The sequence below is a fragment of the Callithrix jacchus genome, chromosome 11, assembly GCF_049354715.1.
Source record: "Callithrix jacchus isolate 240 chromosome 11, calJac240_pri, whole genome shotgun sequence".
In the NCBI taxonomy this organism is placed as follows: Eukaryota; Metazoa; Chordata; class Mammalia; order Primates; family Cebidae; genus Callithrix; species Callithrix jacchus.
In genome coordinates this window covers 66,372,840-66,391,617 of record NC_133512.1, presented here as the reverse complement: position 1 = coordinate 66,391,617, position 18,778 = coordinate 66,372,840, and the positions used below count along the sequence as shown (strand labels likewise).

At 36.1% G+C, this 18,778-nt stretch overlaps 1 protein-coding gene across 2 annotated transcripts in view; it reads right to left on the bottom strand.

Annotated features, from left to right (window-relative positions):
- The window catches only part of SEMA3E (semaphorin 3E), a 276,720-nt gene that overhangs the window by 86,503 nt on the left and 171,439 nt on the right, over window positions 1-18,778 (bottom strand). For both annotated transcript variants that reach the window (XM_002751652.5, XM_054237356.2), the window contains exons 3-4: window positions 13,178-13,237; window positions 11,027-11,146 (exon numbers count right to left, since the gene is read on the bottom strand). In XM_002751652.5, coding sequence (XP_002751698.1) covers window positions 11,027-11,146; window positions 13,178-13,237 — 180 coding nt within the window. The remainder of the gene's footprint in view (window positions 1-11,026; window positions 11,147-13,177; window positions 13,238-18,778) is intronic.

Below are 18,778 nucleotides of genomic sequence, written 5' to 3'. Positions count from 1 at the left end.
CTTTATGAAGACAATATTATTAAAAACCTTATAACAGATCTAGTTAAATTACAGGGACAAAATAAAAACCCAGGATTTTTTTTTTTTTTTTTTTGAGACGGAGTTTCGCTCTTGTTACCCAGGCTGGAGTTCAATGGCGCGATCTGGGCTCACCGCAACCTCCGCCTCCTGGGTTCAGGCAATTCTCCTGCCTCAGCCTCCTGAGTAGCTGGGATTACAGGCACGCGCCACCATGCCCAGCTAATTTTTTTTGTATTTATTTTAGTAGAGATGGGGTTTCACCATGTTGACCAGGATGGTCTCGATCTCTTGACCTCGTGATCCACCTGCCTCGGCCTCCCAAAGTGCTGAGATTACAGGCTTGAGCCACCGCGCCCGGCCAACCCAGGTATTTTTTAATCAAAGTTTATGCTATTAATCGCTACTCGCTTACACACTAATGAGAAGTATACAGAACATCTTTTTTTTGTGGACTTACCTTGATTGTCAAGAAGTTCAGTATCATAATCAGAAAATGTTGGTTTTGTTCTCTCTCCCTGTTTCTTTTTTCCCACCCCCTTCTTATATATACATATAAATCAACTGCTCTCCTCTACCCTTTCCTCTGCATTTTATTTTGGCCCTTGTTTTAAATTTTCTGTTTTAAACAGAACAAAAGGGACTCAAAATAGGAATTATCTTTCACTAATTATTTTCTCTATGCTGAATATTGAATTGGATATTTTATACTTGCTCCCTCATAAAATCCTCCAGCAAACCCATTTGATAAATGTCAAACAGCCCTTAAGTGGCAAACTGAAAACTTCAGCTCAAGTTACTCAAAGCTTCAACACTCATATAAAAGACTTCAGCTTGAGTGACTCAAAGCTTCAATAAGCATGTAAAAGCAAACAATTTTCTTGAGAATCAGAAAAACAGAAATTGAGATCACAATGTGATACCAGTGTGCACCATTAAAATCCTAGGAAAAAGACAATACTTACTATGGTGTAACTGGAAAACTTATATTCCACCATAAGATGGGCAGAAAACAGGTACAATGACTGGAAAATGGTTTAATAGTATTTACTAAAGTTGAACACATGTATCCTCTATGGCACAGCAATTCCACTATTAAAACATACTAATCAAAAACACACGTGTAAGTTCACCAAAAGATATGGATGAGAACGCTCAGAGCAACATAATTACAGCACAATTGCTATAAACAACTAGAATAATTAGAAAAAGAGTGGGAAAATAATTTGTGTTACATCCATGTTAAAAAGGGGTTTCTAATGTTGGGAAGAATCCACACCAAGACAATCACTCAGCAAGGCTAGTTTACTTTCTGCAGAAAGGGTGCAACTGGTTAGGTAGTCTTCCCATGACAGCAAACCTGAACAAAGGAGACAGGGACATTTACAATTTTCATAACCCGATGCAATCACCCTACTGCTGTGTTCAGTTTCCGTTGGCCAGAATGGGACCCCACATTCTATGCTTGACCTGATTAGCTAACATGAAAATTTCCTGAATAGATAAGGGGGAAAGAAGACAAGGAAGAAGAGGAAGCTATTCAGGAGAAGATCAGGAGGGTTTCCAAAAAAAGGAATGGCAGGCACAAGAATCTGGAACTTGCCCAGTTCTGTTAAGATATGCTGGAGCAAGTCAAGGTAGCTGAATTAAGATGTAGGTGATTCAGAGAATATATATATACATGGGTATATGTTTATGCTAATAATGGATAATGGCCATAGAGCAAGCAATTTTAATTCCTTAAAATGTTGTCTAAACTTTGAATAACTTTCCCATTTCTCACATCCATATAAAGAAATAAAATACAGTAATGAGAACACATGAACTAGAACTACACACAACATAGGTGAATCTCAGTATGATTGTTGAGCAAAATAAGCTAATCACACAAAAAATACATGGTGTAAAATACTATTACATAGAATTCAAAATGAGGCAATATCAATTTATGATGATAGAAATCAGAATAGTGTTTATTTGTGGGGTAGTTACTGAAAGGGGACAACAGATTCTGGGGCACTGGTGTTCTATTTATTATTTATTGATCTAAATGCTGCCTATACTGATGTGTTCAGTTTTTGAAAAGAATCTTCAGTTACAAATTTTTGTCTGTATAGTTTTCTTAATTCATTTTATAAGTTAACAAAACAAGTGCACTTAATTAATATTTCTGCTGTTTACATTATGCTTAATTTATGTTTTAAGGACCAGAAAAGTAAAAACAAATACATATTATCATGTTACCACTGAACCTTTGCAAGAGTTGGCAGAATCTATATAATTAAAAGAAAAAAGTTGTCAAGGGAAAAGACAATACACTTTGGTTGTATTCCCCACCCAAATCTCATCTTGAATTATGATTCCCATAATCCCCATGAGTCACGGGAGGAATCAGGTGGAGATAGTTGAATCATGGGGGCAGTTTCCCCCATCCTGTTCTCAAGTGAGTAAGTTCTCACAATATCTGATGATTTTATAAGGGGCTGTTCCCGCTTTCCTCAGCACATCTCCTTCCTGCCATCATGTGAAGAAGCACATGTTTGCTTCCACTTCTGCAATGATTGTAAGTTACCTGAGGCTTCCTCAGCCATACGGAACTGTGAGTGAATTAAACCTCTTTCCTTTATAAATTACCCAGTTTCAGGCATTTCTTTATAGCAGCATGAGAACAGACTAATACAGGGGACTTGAGACTTCCTCTTATAAACACTATAACCAATTTAACCAAAAAAAGGTTGTTAAAAAAAATTCACCAAATTTAACTAAATCTTTTACACATTATAATTAAGTCCTGAATTTTGTAATTTAACTTCGAATCTTGGAGTTTTACATCAAGGCATACATGTAACAAAATCATTCATTTATTCATACATTCATTCATTCCATGGTTATTTACTGCTAGATTCTAAACACTCAAGGGTTTTGAGGAGGTGCATAATCCTTCTAGCACTTGAATAGCAAATGCAAATATCTCTTAGTGCCAGGTGGAGATGGCAAACTGGCAAAGCGCCTGGGTGCAAGTGTGCATTGTGTGCTTGATGGAAACTGTGGAATATTGTTAAGCACATGTCCCATGTGGAAAGGGAGGCTGCAACTACTTAGCACCAACTGGTTCTTTTCATGTAGGTCCATTGGAAATCACAATTTACTATGTGAAACCAACCAGTTTTAAAATGTATGCTCTTTGCAAGGAAACAAACAAGAAACACTGTCTGTGACAAACAAAGCACATCTGTGAGCTGAACTGGGCATATGTCTGCCAGTTTCTAATGTCTGATCAAACTAAAGACACATGAATGCTTGCTGGGTCACAACCATGAGAAGCTCATTTGCCCTTTTGGTGCTAAACCACACAAAGCACCACACTCATTTTTCTTCTTCTGGTTAGCTGTAGCCTCAGAGTTAACAGTTTAAAAATATATCACTTAAATAAATACGTTACAGATTATTCTTACCATGAAATACCAGGCAGGCATTTGAATGAATGAGATAGAATTATATCCGTGTGTGTGTGTGTGTGTGTGTGTGTGTGTGTGTGTATGAATGTCTATGAAATCTTTTGAGTGAAAATCACCAAAATCAGAATTAGGAGTGCCATGGAAAAGGTAGGCAAACATTGGCTTTGGATCATTTCACTTTTCCTTATATTATTATTATTATTATTATTTCTTGAGGCGGAGTCTTGCTCTGTCGCCCAGGCTGGAGTGCAGTGGTATGAGCTTGGCTCACTGCAACCTCCGCCTCCCAGGTTCAAGCAGTTCTCCTGCCTCAGCCTCTGAGTAGCTGCGATTACAGGCGCATACCACCACACCTGGCTAATTTTTGTACTTTTAGTAAACACAGGGTTTCACCATGTTGGCCAGGATGGTCTCAATCTCCTGACGTGATCCACACACGTTGGCCTCCCAAAGTTCTGGGATTACAGGCATGAGCCACCATGCCTGGCTTCACTTTTCCTTATTTTGACTTCGTTCATGTATTTATATTTGTTCAAGTGGGAAAAAAATACAAGCTCTCATAGTAGCACTCACTGCTCCCTCTGGATTAAGCCTCCTCCTAGTTCTTGATATGCCTCTCTGGCTCCCTCATTCCCTAGTGGCCACCAGGAATGCTGCTTAGCAACACAAGCATCACTGTTTCTCAGAGTTGATTAAAAAAAAAAAGGTTTGTGAAATTAAGATTTCTTTGTAAAAGGACAAAGAATATTAAGTGCATGGCTATAATAATCTCAGTTGTGAAAGAGAAAAGACAAATTTCAGTCACATAATGGGTAACTTTTTGAACTTCAAAAACTTTACCCAATGAATTTTTTACTTTGTACTATAAGCAGAACCAAAACAAAATGTTAAGAAACAAACATTAATTAAATACTTTTGCAGGAAACATCTGATTTTGAAATTCATGTATTTTTAGCATGTATGTTTTAATTTATTTGGAATAATAATCATTGCTCATAAATATTTTTTCAATATTTACTTAAAATATGGAGTTCACGTTCTCAGGGACCAATGAGATAACCTGTAACACATACGACTTTAAAAGGCAAGAATATTGTTATGTCTAAATAGTAATCTCTTGCTGTCACATTACAAAATATTTAACTACAGAATACAAGCAAATGGAAAAAGACATCATTTTCAGTCTATACATTTAACTGTGGACTACTACCTTGTAAAAACATTATTTGAGTAAACTATCGAACATATTTTCAGAGTGATTTGTGCTCTCAGAGGTATATATATAACCCTCATGGTTTTGAAGCCAGTGATGTCCAAATAGCTATGCTGCTACTTTCTGCACTAGGAGAAACTTTTATCAAAGCCATATACTGAAAATCATGGAGTATATTGGTAATTATCTTTGATGCAAAATATATTTGCAAGACTAATTTAGTCTGCATATGTAAAAATTGATATAAATATGCTCTAAATAAAAATAGACTGAGAAAATATACTATATCTGTTAAAATATGGCCACAGTCTATATTCAAATGCTTATGCTCTCAAGGACAATCAAATTTTTCCAGGTTTGGGCAGAAAAATTCTGGAAATGGCCCACACATTCATCCCTTGATTCTTGCAAAGAGAAATGCTGTTTTAAGAGGAGCACTACAAAGTTCAAAAAAAGAACAGCTTGATTTCTCATCCTTTGTTCTGGGCTTGTGCCTTTCCCTCACAGAAACATTTCTTAAAACGCCTGTATTCATGCAACCTTTCTTTCACATGTAAGATATGTAAAGAATACTGTAGTGGTTAGAATGCTTATGGTGTTCAGGAATCCCATTCCCAAGTACAGCTGTCCTATGCTTCTGTACCTAGGCCCACCTGTGAATATGGTAGGAAATTGCTACTTATACTACTTTATATGGCAAACATGATGGAACAGTCATTCTCATGATTAAGCTGTGTTGTATAATTTCCTCTTAGTAAACTGAACAGAAAGATTTGCCTGCTGGCCTAGAAGTATGCAGCCATATTATGACAGGGACACATGGCAAGGAACTGCATGTGGTCCCTAGGAGCTGACAGCAGCTCCTGGCTGACAGCCATCTAGATAATGAGGACCTTGGTCTTACAACTGCAAGGAAATGAATTCTGCCAATAACCACATGAACTTAGAATATGATCTTGAGCTACAGAAAGATTGCAACACCTTGATTTTAGCCTAGGAAAACCTTAGTCAACTAAACAGTGCCTGGGCTCGCTCGTCCCACAGAAACTGAGATAATAAGTATGTGAAGCTGAGTTTTAATCAGCTATATTTTTGGTATTTTGTTTGCAAGAAAGAAAACTAAAACAAATAGTAACATGCTAATATTCTTGTGCTAAAGTCGTCTAACACTTAAGAGAAATGTTGGTTGTTAAGAAATGACAGCCATTTTAATTTTGCAGGAGTTCAAGGTCTTTGCCAACACTCTAGAAATATGTTTTATAACTAAAACTCTGTTTCTTATTGTCTGAGCATCTATATTCAACACATAATTTCCATTTTCTTTGAGATGTAAGATCAGAGGTAGCCATAAACCTGTAGCTATTTATATTTGTATCTCACGTTACTATTTAAAAACTACTCTGAGACTTTTGAAAGAATAGGAGCAGAGGCATTCATTTTATTCTCCATGAAATCCCCCAATAAAAACAAAGTGATCAAGTAGGATGCAAAATCAAAAGCTCATTGACAATGCCTATAGCAAAAAAATAAATAATTTAGGTTTCCTCTATCTGCTCTTCTAAGAAAACTCTTCTTTCAGCGCACATTCAGTAAATATGTCCTCCCCCATATTTACTTTCTTTAATGACTCTATTTCTTTTTTTTTTTTCTGACACAGAGTCTTGCTCTTGTTGCCCAGGCTGGAGTGCAATGCCGAGATCTTAGGGTATTCTCCTGCCTCAGCCTCCCAAAAAGCTGGGATTACAGGTGCCTGCCACCACAACTGGCTAATTTTTGTATTTTTAGTAGAGACAGGGTTTTACCATGTTGGCCAGGCTGGTCTCTAACTCCTGACCTCAGGTGATCTGCCTGTCTCGGCCTCCCAAAGTGCTGGAATTACAGGTGTAAGCCACCGCGCCCAGCCATGACTCTATTTCTTTATTACATTGATGATATTAATGCATTTATTGTGCCATTATTCAATAATCTCCTTTCTAATTACTTATCCCCTTACTAAAACTGTACCATTGATAATATTAACTATCATTTAAAAACTTTTCTTAATGTAATTCTGATTTTGCACTAAGCTGATTTGCCTTATATCTTATCTTTCTCTGACTGCTCATTCTCTGTTTATATTGATACTTCCAGCACCTAAATAATGGCACTTTTCAAGTCATTTTGGGAAAGTGAGAGTGAGAGAAGAAAAGAGAGCAGAATGAGAAAGAGAGAGAGAGAAGACAGACTTTTTCAGAGGAGACTATTAACTGCTCCCCAGGGTTTAATAATTCAATCTATTCTGATAACGCCCTCTCCTACCTCCAGACTCAATCACTGAAACAATCACAAGTGAAAATAAAAAAATTAAAACAGAAATACTGGATATCTGTTAGCTTCTTACAAAAACCTACCCACTTCCATAGCTCTCTCTTGCTGTTAAGAACTTTGCATTTCTTCCCAATTAGCAAGAAATAAAATTAGAATTGCTTTTTAATTCCCTTTAATCTTCGACATCAGATAAAATGCTGAGTTACAGAAACTCTCCTGCTGAGCAGCTTCTTACTTGAGTTCAACACTTCCTTTTCTTTGCTATTGCAACAAGTGTTAATACCTTTATGATCGCTCATAAAGATCATGTAATAGCCTCCTTAATTTCTCTCTACTTTTCACCCCTCCCTGCTTGAATCAATCTTAAATATTATGAATGTCTTGTCAATCAAATACTCTGTTCAAAAGTCCTTCATGGTCTCTATGCTGTCTTTAGAATAACTCAGAAGGACAATATCTAGTATTAAAATCTTCCACCAACTTGTCCCACCTTGATCTCCTGCTGTTCTCTAAGGAACATAAATGGTGGCAAACTGATTCCATACATCCCTGCTCTTAGCTGCTTAATCAGAGTATTCTCCCTGCCTAAATGATTTGTAACTTTTCATTCCCTCATGTAAAATCGCATTAAGCCTTTCATTGGTATTTTGGGGATAAATCTCATACTGCTTTTATTATGGGATGGTCACCAGTTCCTCTTGTGACACATAAATGTATATTTTTTCAAAATATATCTTATCTGATATTTGGATAATTATTTCAATCATATAAACATTCAAGTACTAGAATTTGATTGAAATAATATTCAGTCATAATTAAAGATTCTAACATGACTCAAATATTTCAATAATTATTTAGATAATTATGTGAGATAAAATTATTGAATATCATGTGTATGAAGTTGAAGTACACCAAGTTCGAGTTCTGCTAATGATAATGTATCTTATATTGGACAATAATCTTTCAAAGAAAATAATGACAAACTATATATATATATATGTGTGTGTGTATATATATATATATATTTATTTTTTTTTTTTAAAAACTGCTTGAAGGCACTGGAGATCAATTAAGAATAGACAAAGACTAGAGAGATTTTTCACTTGAGGAAACCCCTTAATTCATGTGGAAAGGAATGGCTAGAACCAGGCAGAAAAGTGAGGGGTGATAACTAGAAGATATGGTACCCTTATAAATTATCTTCAAAATCCCTGTCTGACACCTGAACTGTATGTGCAAGCAAATAAGAGGCAGTGACTAGAAAGGTGAAAAAGGTAGCTACTGCCCATTGTAAGTTTACATGGGCCAATACAACTTTGAAATGTATCATTGTCTGTATGGGATAGCCAATGGGGTGAGCTTAATAGCACATTGAAGATGTCAGAAGAAAGAGTACATTAATTTGAATATAAATCAATTGAATTTTTCCAATCTGAAAAGTAGAGAAAAAAAAGTTGAATAAAAATGCACTGTATGTCTTAGGTCAATGCCTAGAAGTATTACAGATATACATATATATATATATATATATATATATATATATATGTATATATACACACACGCACACACAATTATATGTATGCATATATATATATATATATATATATATATATACACCGTATGTAATATATATATTTTGAAATCTCTAAAGGAGAGTCATGGGTAAATGGAGAAATATTATTTCAAGAAATAATGGCCAAAATTTGCCAAATTAGATGAAACAAATAACATTATATATCCAAGAATTTCAGTATCTTAAGAAATATAGATACTGAACACTCCCACTCCTACACACCTAAAGTCGCACTACAGAAACTGTTGAAAAGCAATGGTAAAGACAAAATCCTAAAAGATAAAGCTATTTTAAAAAGAAAATATCAATAGGAATAAAGCTTTACTTTATTTTAGAAAGAGATTAGAAGACAAAGCAGTTTTGAGATACTGAAAGAAAACAAAACACAACAAAACCAAAGCAACTATTAACCCAGAATTCTATAACCAAGGAAAATTTCTTTTTTTTTTTTTTTTTTTGAGACGGAGTTCCGCTCTTGTTACCCAGGCTGGAGTGCAATGGCGCAATCTCAGCTCACCGCAACCTCCGCCTCCTGGGCTCAGGCAATTCTCCTGCCTCAGCCTCCCGAGTAGCTGGGATTACAGGCACGCACCACCGTGCCCAGCTAATTTTTTGTATTTTTAGTAGAGACGGGGTTTCACCATGTTGACCTGGATGGTCTCAATCTCTTGACCTTGTGATCCACCCGTCTCGGCCTCCCAAAGTGCTGGGATTACAGGCGTGAGCCACCGCGCCCGGCCCGGAAAATTTCTTTAAAAATAAAGGTGAAACATAAGCATCTTCAAATAAATGAAACTAATTTTGCTGCTAGCAGATTTGCACCATAAGAGGTATATATTCTGTGTATACATACGCACATGTATATACATATGTATACTTTGTAAGTTTGCACACATGTATATATTCTGACCTTGCACTGGCCTGATTTACCTTCTACCTCTGTCTAAAGTTCTATTATGTCATCTACATTGTTTCTTTAAAGTAATTCAATAAATACTATATGTTGTATTTGTGCATGTTACTTAATTTAATCTACAACTAGGGGTGGTTAGTTAACATTTAAAATATGCTAATCATAAACTCTCCCTACATAGATAGTTAACAGCTGAAGTAGTTAAATCACAGGCAATCTCCAGGGGCAGCTATTGAGAACTTCAAACACTTTGAATTATATTTGCACCTGAGTGTTAACTAGTATAAGGAATATCAGAAATAATATTTTAGTAGTGAAATGGTGTTCTTTGTATGTGGGGGCTAGAAATACTAATATTTTATGGCCAGTGCTGCTCTTTCATAAGTGGAATGTAAGAATCATGAGTCTAGCTGCTTAACAACAACAGAATATCTAGACCTCTGTTTTATCAGTGCCTTGTCGTAATGTAGGACTCTGCCTTGCAATGTGGATGAAAAATACTAGATTCTATATGAGCATATTGTTTGTTTGTTTGTTTTGTTATCCAGGCTGGAGTGCAATGGCTCAATCTCGGCTCACCGCAACCTCCGCCTCCTGGGTTCAGGCAATTCTCCTGCCTCAGCCTCCTGAGTAGATGGAATTACAGGCACGCACCACCATGCCCAGCTAATTTTTTTGTATTTTTAGTAGAGACAGGATTTCACCATGTTGACCAGGATGGTCTCGATCTCTTGACCTCATGATCCACCTGCCTCGGCCTCCCAAAGTGCTGGGATTACAGGCGTGAGCCACCGGAGCATATTGTTTCATATGCTTCAAGGTAAAATGGTGACATAGAGTGCTTCAAAACGTACCTAAAATTAATGAGAGTTGGGATTCACCCAGCTTACAGGAATAGGTTATATGACTTATCTTTGAGCCTGCTTGCTGGTAAATATTATATGTGTGGCAGGATTCAGTCAGGATTTGCTTTTATTATGCAGTATCACCTAGCGGCAAAATCTTAGTGGAAGAGATGTATAACCGGCACCAAGTAATATTTATCTTAACTCTGTTTGAAATCTTCCCTTCTCCTGTATTCCCCACCTCACCTGACTCTGAGAAAGTAATTACAGAATTGAAAAGTCTTTGCATGTTCCTTGTAAAATATTATGTTTATGTAAATTATATATATATATATACACACACACACACACACATACAGACACAGACACACACATATACATATTCCAGTTTGGTGGTTAAACTAACGAAAATATTAATATAATAAAGAACACAGTTTGATATTAAGAGATGTTCTTAAGTGGGCAAATTAAGCAAATAAAATTCTTCAGTGAATGAGTACATAATTAATTGGTTCACAGATTTTGTACCCAACAATAATTTTAAAGACCCGGAAAGATTATTTCTCTGTCTCAAGCAAACTGATTCAGTACATCACAAATGCTTTTATCTTTCTTGAGAAGAAATGCTACCGTCTTTCTTTGAGAACAAGATTATCTTAAGCATAATTTTTGTTGATAGCAATAAATGAAACATCTTACCTCCAAATGATATCCAACTCTGATAAAGGCACAAAGTGGCTCAAAACCTCCAGTACTACATGTCAGAAGGTGTGTCTTATTATAGTGATGCAAAACCCGAACATAATTTGCACATTCACCCTAAAGCAGGAAGAAAAAGAAAATAATCTATTAGTATAATAAACATGTTTAGCCCTTTTTGATTTTTGTTTTTCCTAGTCCTAAAATCTCATGTTTTACCACACATTTCTGTTGGGTGAAGAAGGCAAGAGGGGTAGATAAAAAGAGGACAAGAACTTGGAAAAGAAACTGGGGTGACTAAAACATATTTAAGTTAGCAGTGATGTATAAATTACATTTTATAATTAGAGTGCCTTATTTTTCATGCATTCTAGTTTGCAATTGAGGAATAAAAAAGTACTGTTCAGAAATGTTTTCATGTGTAAAAATTTGCATGGCAATGTGTTCCACCAAGTTATTCCCAGTGCTGTTTTTTAAGTACAGTATAAACAATGAATCAGCATAAAGTCATTAAAACTAATAATTAGAAAAAGCATAGTTATTCATATACAAACATGCAGTCTTTTTTTTTCCCCCCCACCACAGGGTCTCACTCATTTGCCCAGGCTGGAATGTAGTTGTGTGACCTTGGCTCACTGTGGCCTTGCCTTCCAAGGATCAAGTAATCCTCCTACCTCAGCCTCTGGAGTAGTTGGAACTATAGGCATGTGCCACCATGCCCAGCTGATCTTTTTGTATCTTTTGTTGAGATGGGGTTGTTCAGTGTTGCCCAGGCTAGTCTCAAATTCTTGGGCTTAAGCCATCTGCCTGCCTCAGCCTCCCAAAACATGCAGTATTTAGAGCAAACAAAATTTTAATGTTTTGGAAAGTAAGTCTTATATTCTCATACTCAAATTCACATAAAGCACTTTCAGAGAGAATTTTTAAACAATAAAAATAACGTTTTGTTTTAAGACTATGATAAGATTACTATATTTGTTATAAGACTATGATAAATTACTGTATTACTATATTTTATATATATTACATACTATTGTGACTGACATAATAGTATGCCCTTGGCAAGAAGTGCACTATTGAACCGATTATCCAAGGCACACAGGTATATTTATTTCTTCAAGTTTGCATTCACATGTTATGTTATTTTTTGGGTGATCCATATATTTGGTAGAATCTGATCATTCAGGCGTGGTGAAAATATCTGTCATTTATTTCTATAAGCACCTGCTTTTCCTCCCTTTACTCCCCGTCACATCTGAGAGTGAGCCTATGAGTCCATATTTTGGCTCAGCTGAACTTAGATTGACATGGCCTAAGAGTATGTTGAATTAGTCAGCATCATGCTGTGGGCTAAGGCAACAGGAATGTGTTGACTCACTCCTTGGCTGTGACCCAGCCTCTACAGAGAATGAGGAGTTGGTATAATGTGTTAGTCATTTATAGAGTATTCTCTTTTCTTACTGAAAAAAAAAAGATAATTCCACTTTCACAGGCAGATGTCCAGGCCTTTCTCCAGGGTGCCTTTGTGTCATGAGATCAGCTAGCCACTGCCCGCAAGTGAAAGTCCTATCAGGGACGTCTTAGTGTGTTAGGGACTGCGTCAGGGATGCTGATGCACAGCACTTTGCCACTCACACACAGCAGGAGACTACAGAAAGACAGAATATTGCTTCTTAAAGTAGAAGAGACCCTGAAAACATTTAGGAATAGATAAAATGTGTTTTTTGCCTCTCTCAAACTTTTTTGTTCTTTTTTTGTTTCTTCATTAATTTCTAATTTGCTAAACAATGTAAGGTGAAATCTCACAAAGAATGTGCTTAACTGTTCCCAGAAAAAATTACCTGCAATTATTTTTCTGCCAAATACATGGGAAATAAGCATTAGCGTAAGGAATTTATAAATCCAGGTTGATTAAGATATTAAAAAACAAAATAAAAACCAAAATCTCAATGGCACTTCTGCTTTAACTCTGCATTGAAATTAATTTTACATAATTATGTATTTTATATGCATATACATACTTTCTTCATAAACCAAATTGCATACATGCTTTTTTTTATAAGAGCAAAAAAAAATTCAGTGATTCAGTTATTTGTGGTTGACTAGTGATATAATTGATGATTTGTTTAATTTACAATGAATAATACTTACCACATCTTTTCCTTTCATCATGCATTCTTCTATTTTTAGAGCTGTATTAGGCCAGTGTATCTAAAACAAAAGATAATGTACTATTATGGCAACTGCATATAAAAATAAACCTCACTGAAAACCTCACTTTTTTTTACAGTTCAAAACATTTCCATTTTGATTTATTTACTGGAGCTTTATTTTATTCATGTTATCTCTGGGCTTTTACTTTATGATAAACCTTTTAAAAAAAAAGTCTTTTTGAAGGCTCATCTCAAGTCTTGGCCCTTCAGAGATGAGCCATGGCTTAACCAAACCTTTCCCATATTAAACCTGACTGCTCCTCCAATTCAGGGACTTCTGCAGTTTCTTGTGTTTTTACTACTTACCACAGAACCCGCTGTGTGGTGGGCTCTCTGTAATGTTTGCTGCATACAATGATTAAAGGATGAAAGACTCATTAAATGCTGACTTATAATGTATCACCCAGTAATACACCACACTGTATGTTTGATTTTTTTTTTTTTTTTTTTTTTTTGAGACAGAGTCTTACTCTGTACCCAGGCTGGAGTGCTATGGAACAATCTCAGCTCACTGAAACCCCCGCCTCCCAGGTTCAAGCAATTCTCCTGCCTCAATCTCCTAAGTAGCTGGGATTACAGGCACGTGCCACCGTGCCTGGCTAATTTTTGTATTTTTAGTAGAGATGGGGGTTTCACCATGTTGATAGGCCCGGCGCTGTGGCTCATGCCTATAATCCTAGCACTTTGGGAGGCTGAGGCCGGCAGATCACGAGGTCTTTGATTATTTTTTAAAAAACATTAACTCTACCAGTTCCAGGTTCCAGCTGGATTTCAGAAAGTTTGCATTGTATTTTGAGTGTGTTGGCTTATTCTCTAGTAAGAAGAATATGTCAAATCTTTCCTTTTCACCTCTAATAGTATCTAGCACTTTGCTGAGACCATAGGCAGAAATCAATTAAACTTGTTAACTAGTTCCACACATTTCTAATTGCAAAACTTGTTTTTTTTAAACAAATTGTTTTATCACTTTTTCCTTTTCCTTTCTCAGACTCCTTTTGGTCCTCGTTTTGCTTGCTCTATAAAAGTGTACTATGTGTCAAGCATTGTGTTAAGAACTTTATTTTTTCCTTCTTTTGCTTTATCAACTTATGTGCAGAGGTTTGGGTTTGTTATACTACTAAATTCAGGATTCGTTTTCATCAACACTCTTAAAAGGTCCCTCTTTTATTTTAGTTAATTACTTATTTCCTTTTCCCCCACTCCATGTTTTATTTCCATCCCCCCAGGAGGCAACTATTATAGCCTGTTACCAGGTACCTTATTTGTTTGTATGTATTCTTATAAAGTGTATATTATTTTTTGTGCATATATTTCTAATTTATGTAAATAGTATTGAATTTAAATCTCATCTCTTTCCTACCTTGTTGAATAAGAACTGGGTTTTTGAGGTCCCTCAGTAGTCCTATGCATACATATAGCCTGCTGTTTCTGAGTGTTTTGTAATGTTAAGCTGTGGATCCCTCACATTTTCTTATCAACTCTACCAGTGATGGATGCCCAGATTGCTTCCAAGTCTCTATCACATCAAATTGTTACCTTATTGAACATGCCCTTTTCAGATCTGTGTAGGAATATCGTTGGTATGTGTACTCATGAGACGAATACTGGCTCTTAGGGCAAGTAAGTATTGCATCTGTGAATGTAGTATCAGATTTCTCTCCAAAATGACTACAGGTCTATACCAGCAATCCATACCCCCATACCCTCACTTGGCATTATCAACTTTTCCAATTTTTGTGCCAAGTGCTTTAAATACAATATTGTAATTTAATCCTTACCACAACTTTATCAAAGAGATGCTTTTAGGGAGATTCTTTTTAAAATTCATATTTATCTGTGCAAACCCACATCGCAATAAATCTATGGGTTTTATTTAAAACAGATAAAACAAAGGAATGTGATTCATTTGAGTAACTGTAGCAACTGCTCAGTTCCCAAAACATTTTTGTGCCTCAAGAGCTTAAGTCTCCTAGTTAATATTGTTTATCCCCACATCTGCTGGATCAATCACCTTTACTCACCAAAATGAAGAAGCTTAGTCCACCTCCTTTTTTAAGCAGGGGAGCACCATCTCATGCTACTTTATCAATTTCATGGGCTCGCCTGGTCAGATGATGACGGATTTTATCTTTGAGGGATGTTGGTTCTCACCAAAACACTCTACAGTTTTTACTTAATTGCCTCATTGAAGCCATGTGATATGATTAGGCTATGTGTCCCCAGCCAAATCTCATCTTGAATTTTATCCCCATAATTCCCATTGATCAAGAGAGAAAACAGGTGGAGGTAATTGAATCATGGAAGCAGTTTCCCCCATGCCATTCTCGTGTTAGTGAGTGAGTTCTCACAAGATCTGATGGTTTCCTAAGAGACTCTTCCCCCTTGGCTCAGCACTTCTCCTTCCTGCTACCTTGTGAAGAAGGTGCTCAGCTTCTCCTTCACCTTCCAACATGAGTGTATGTTTTCTGAGGCCTCCCTGCTCATGCTGAACTATGAGTCAATTAAACATCTCTTCTTTATAAATTATCCAATATCAGTAGTTCTTTATAACAGTATGAAAATGGACTAATACACCAGGCTACCTAAGAATTTTTCTGATTCCCTTCTCTTTTGTAGGAAATCACTTTTCATCGTCAAGTTAACATTTTGTTGAAGGAGTTAAAATAGCACAGCCAAGTAGCATGGGCCTCTCAAGATATTAACATTTTCACAAACCGCCTCTTTCTCCTCAGGATGCTTAAGAGTCTTCAGAGGCCTTGGCTGAGAAGGATTCAGGTACAGCATTTTCCAGTCCAGCGTCAATGTTTACTGCTGTTAGACTGTATTGCTAGGCCTATGAAAGTAAGACAGACTCCTCCTGTATATAGCAGTTTATTTGTTTCCTTAAAGTCTCTATTATCTTATGCCTCCCCTTCCTCTGTTCATCACCATCCCAGCTTATGCTCTGTCAGCCTGGAAAGACATTCTGATTATAGAACAAAATATTAGATGTTTCTAATTAGTGGTATTTTTTTATTTAGTGTCAAATTATAATTAAAGTTAGGACCCAATGTTTAAAAATTTAAAAATCTTGCACAAAAATTCACATTTCTGATTTCCCTAGAAAAATATAAAGAAATGCAATACTAGGCATGCATTCCTGTGTGGCAACATTCCTCTGGAGTTGAAATGGGACAGATATTCTGATTTGCTTCAGACTTGTTTTACATGATTCCTATAGGCATTTTAGTTTCTAAAATCTGACATTTATGTTTGAATCCTAAATATGTTCAAGGCTTAAGCTTTTTTTTTAGGACAGATGTAGTGGCTCATGCCTGTAATCCCAGCACTTTGGAAGGCTGAGGAGGGTGGATTATCTGAAGTCAGGGGTTCAAGACCAGCCTGACCAACATGGTGAAACCCTGTCTCTACTAAAAATACAAAAACTAGCCAGGCATGGTGCTGTGCACACTTAGTCCCAGCTCTCTGGGACGCTGAGGCAGGAGAATTGCCTGAGCCCAGAAAGCAGAGGTTGCAGTGAGCCAAGATCCTACCACTTCACTCCAGCCTGGGTGACAGAACGAGACTCCTTCTCAATTAAAAAAGGAAAAAAAGACAAGCTTTTTTTTTTTTTTAAAGTAATTCCCCATAAAATATCAGGTAAGGCATTTATATCCCAGAATTGGAAGAGCTTGTCACTTAACTTATATATTATATAGCCAAATTCAGTTTCTGATACATGAGTAATATTGGGATTTTTTTAAGTGATGACAATAGCATTTTATAATGATAAATGATTTAATTTATGATGTTAGAAATAAGCACACTATGGTTTGAATTAGAAGTATAAAATATTACATTGATATTCATTGGTACAATGAGCCCCAGTTTTTTTACCAACTATATTTAACACCAGGTATTCTTTAATTTCCGTAGTGCAGTGTATAAACTTTTAAAGGAAGACACAGTTTTGGCAATATAAACTTTAAGTGAAAACACAGTTTTGTTTTCGATGTTGCAACACAAGAAAAAATAAACAGAAAAAAAAGTGATATGAAAGAAGACCAACACTAAAGCAAGAAGCACACACATAAAATCCTAGAATAGATGTTGATGTTAGCAATGACTCCATCAGTGAGTCGTGTATGATTTGGGAAAGATATTGGTCAGTGTCAGGTTACAGTGAAGTCTTGCATGAGCCTGAGGATAGTCACTGACCCCACAATAGGGCGAATCCTAGAAGTGAAGCTGCAGAGTTTATAAACTTTACCTGATCTATTACATTGAAAAACCATTCTTGCAGTGAGCACTGAGGGACAGATTTTAAGAAATAATTTCTAAGACCTACTCTAATTTGGGATTTAATTTGATTTGGGAATTACTAGTTTACTGGGGATGTATATTCAAATGGACATGGTAGAGCATTTGCATGTATATACAGACCATATATGTAAACACATATATTTTACTATATATAATAAAATACAAGTTTATTTTAGGATCATCTATCAGGAAAGATTTTCATTACTAATTCCCTTACCAATATGACGAGATTAGATAATACCTTATCCATAATTCAGAATAATGCATTATGTTTATAACATAACTTATGAGATACAGGGCTCTGCTTCTTTTTACAATATTAGCATCCCTTCTTATTCATTTTTGATTATTATATAAAAGGAAGACTTCTTTAAACTTATTTTTATAACATATTATTCTGTATTGCCTTAAATAATAGCTTCATGATGATCATTTCCAGTTAAACACACTGTGTAGTGGTTAATTCTCTATAGCATTTCTATACATCTTTTTACAGCTTTTGTTCCACATTATCTTTTCAAATAGTCTGAAAAGAAGGAGATAGAATCTCCCTCCAGGGCAAATGGAAAATTTATTTCCTGACCAATATAGTAAAGATTATGTCTCTCTCTAGACAAAGTTTAGACAGTTTTGCTAACAGCCCCCCTATAGGATTGGGAGTTTCCTAAGCCTGGGGTCCCTCAGATGTGACACATATCCACTGAGTTCAGTGTCTACCTAGGCTGCCAGGCATCACCCACTGCAGGACTGAAGGGACAAGGACACTGATGGAAACATGAAGCTCTTGCTGCCTGCTGTGCCATGAGTAATAGAGTCTTTTGTCTCTGACCCAAGCATCTAATGCTTTCTGACAGCCTAACCTGTCTTGAGAATGAGATAAAATCTCAGACCCTTCACAGTTTTTGTCACAAAGATAAGGCATTATGTGATGGTGAAGACAATAATGGCTTTACTAGGATTGCCAGAACATGCATCGTTCCTAGCAGCAAAACTAATAATGGCAATTGCTGTAAGAATAACAAAACTATTCTTGCAGGCACATTTCCCAAAGAGTTTCACAACAAAATCTTTGCTGATATTTTTTCAACAAATAGTATTTCTCGTTCCTTTGATCCCTTATAGTGTTCTTATTTTCTCTATCTAGAACAACAAAGATTTGTGTACTTAATATTAGCTCTCTTACTAGACTATAAATTATAAAGGGCAAGGCAGTGATTTATTCTGTCTCCCTACCAGT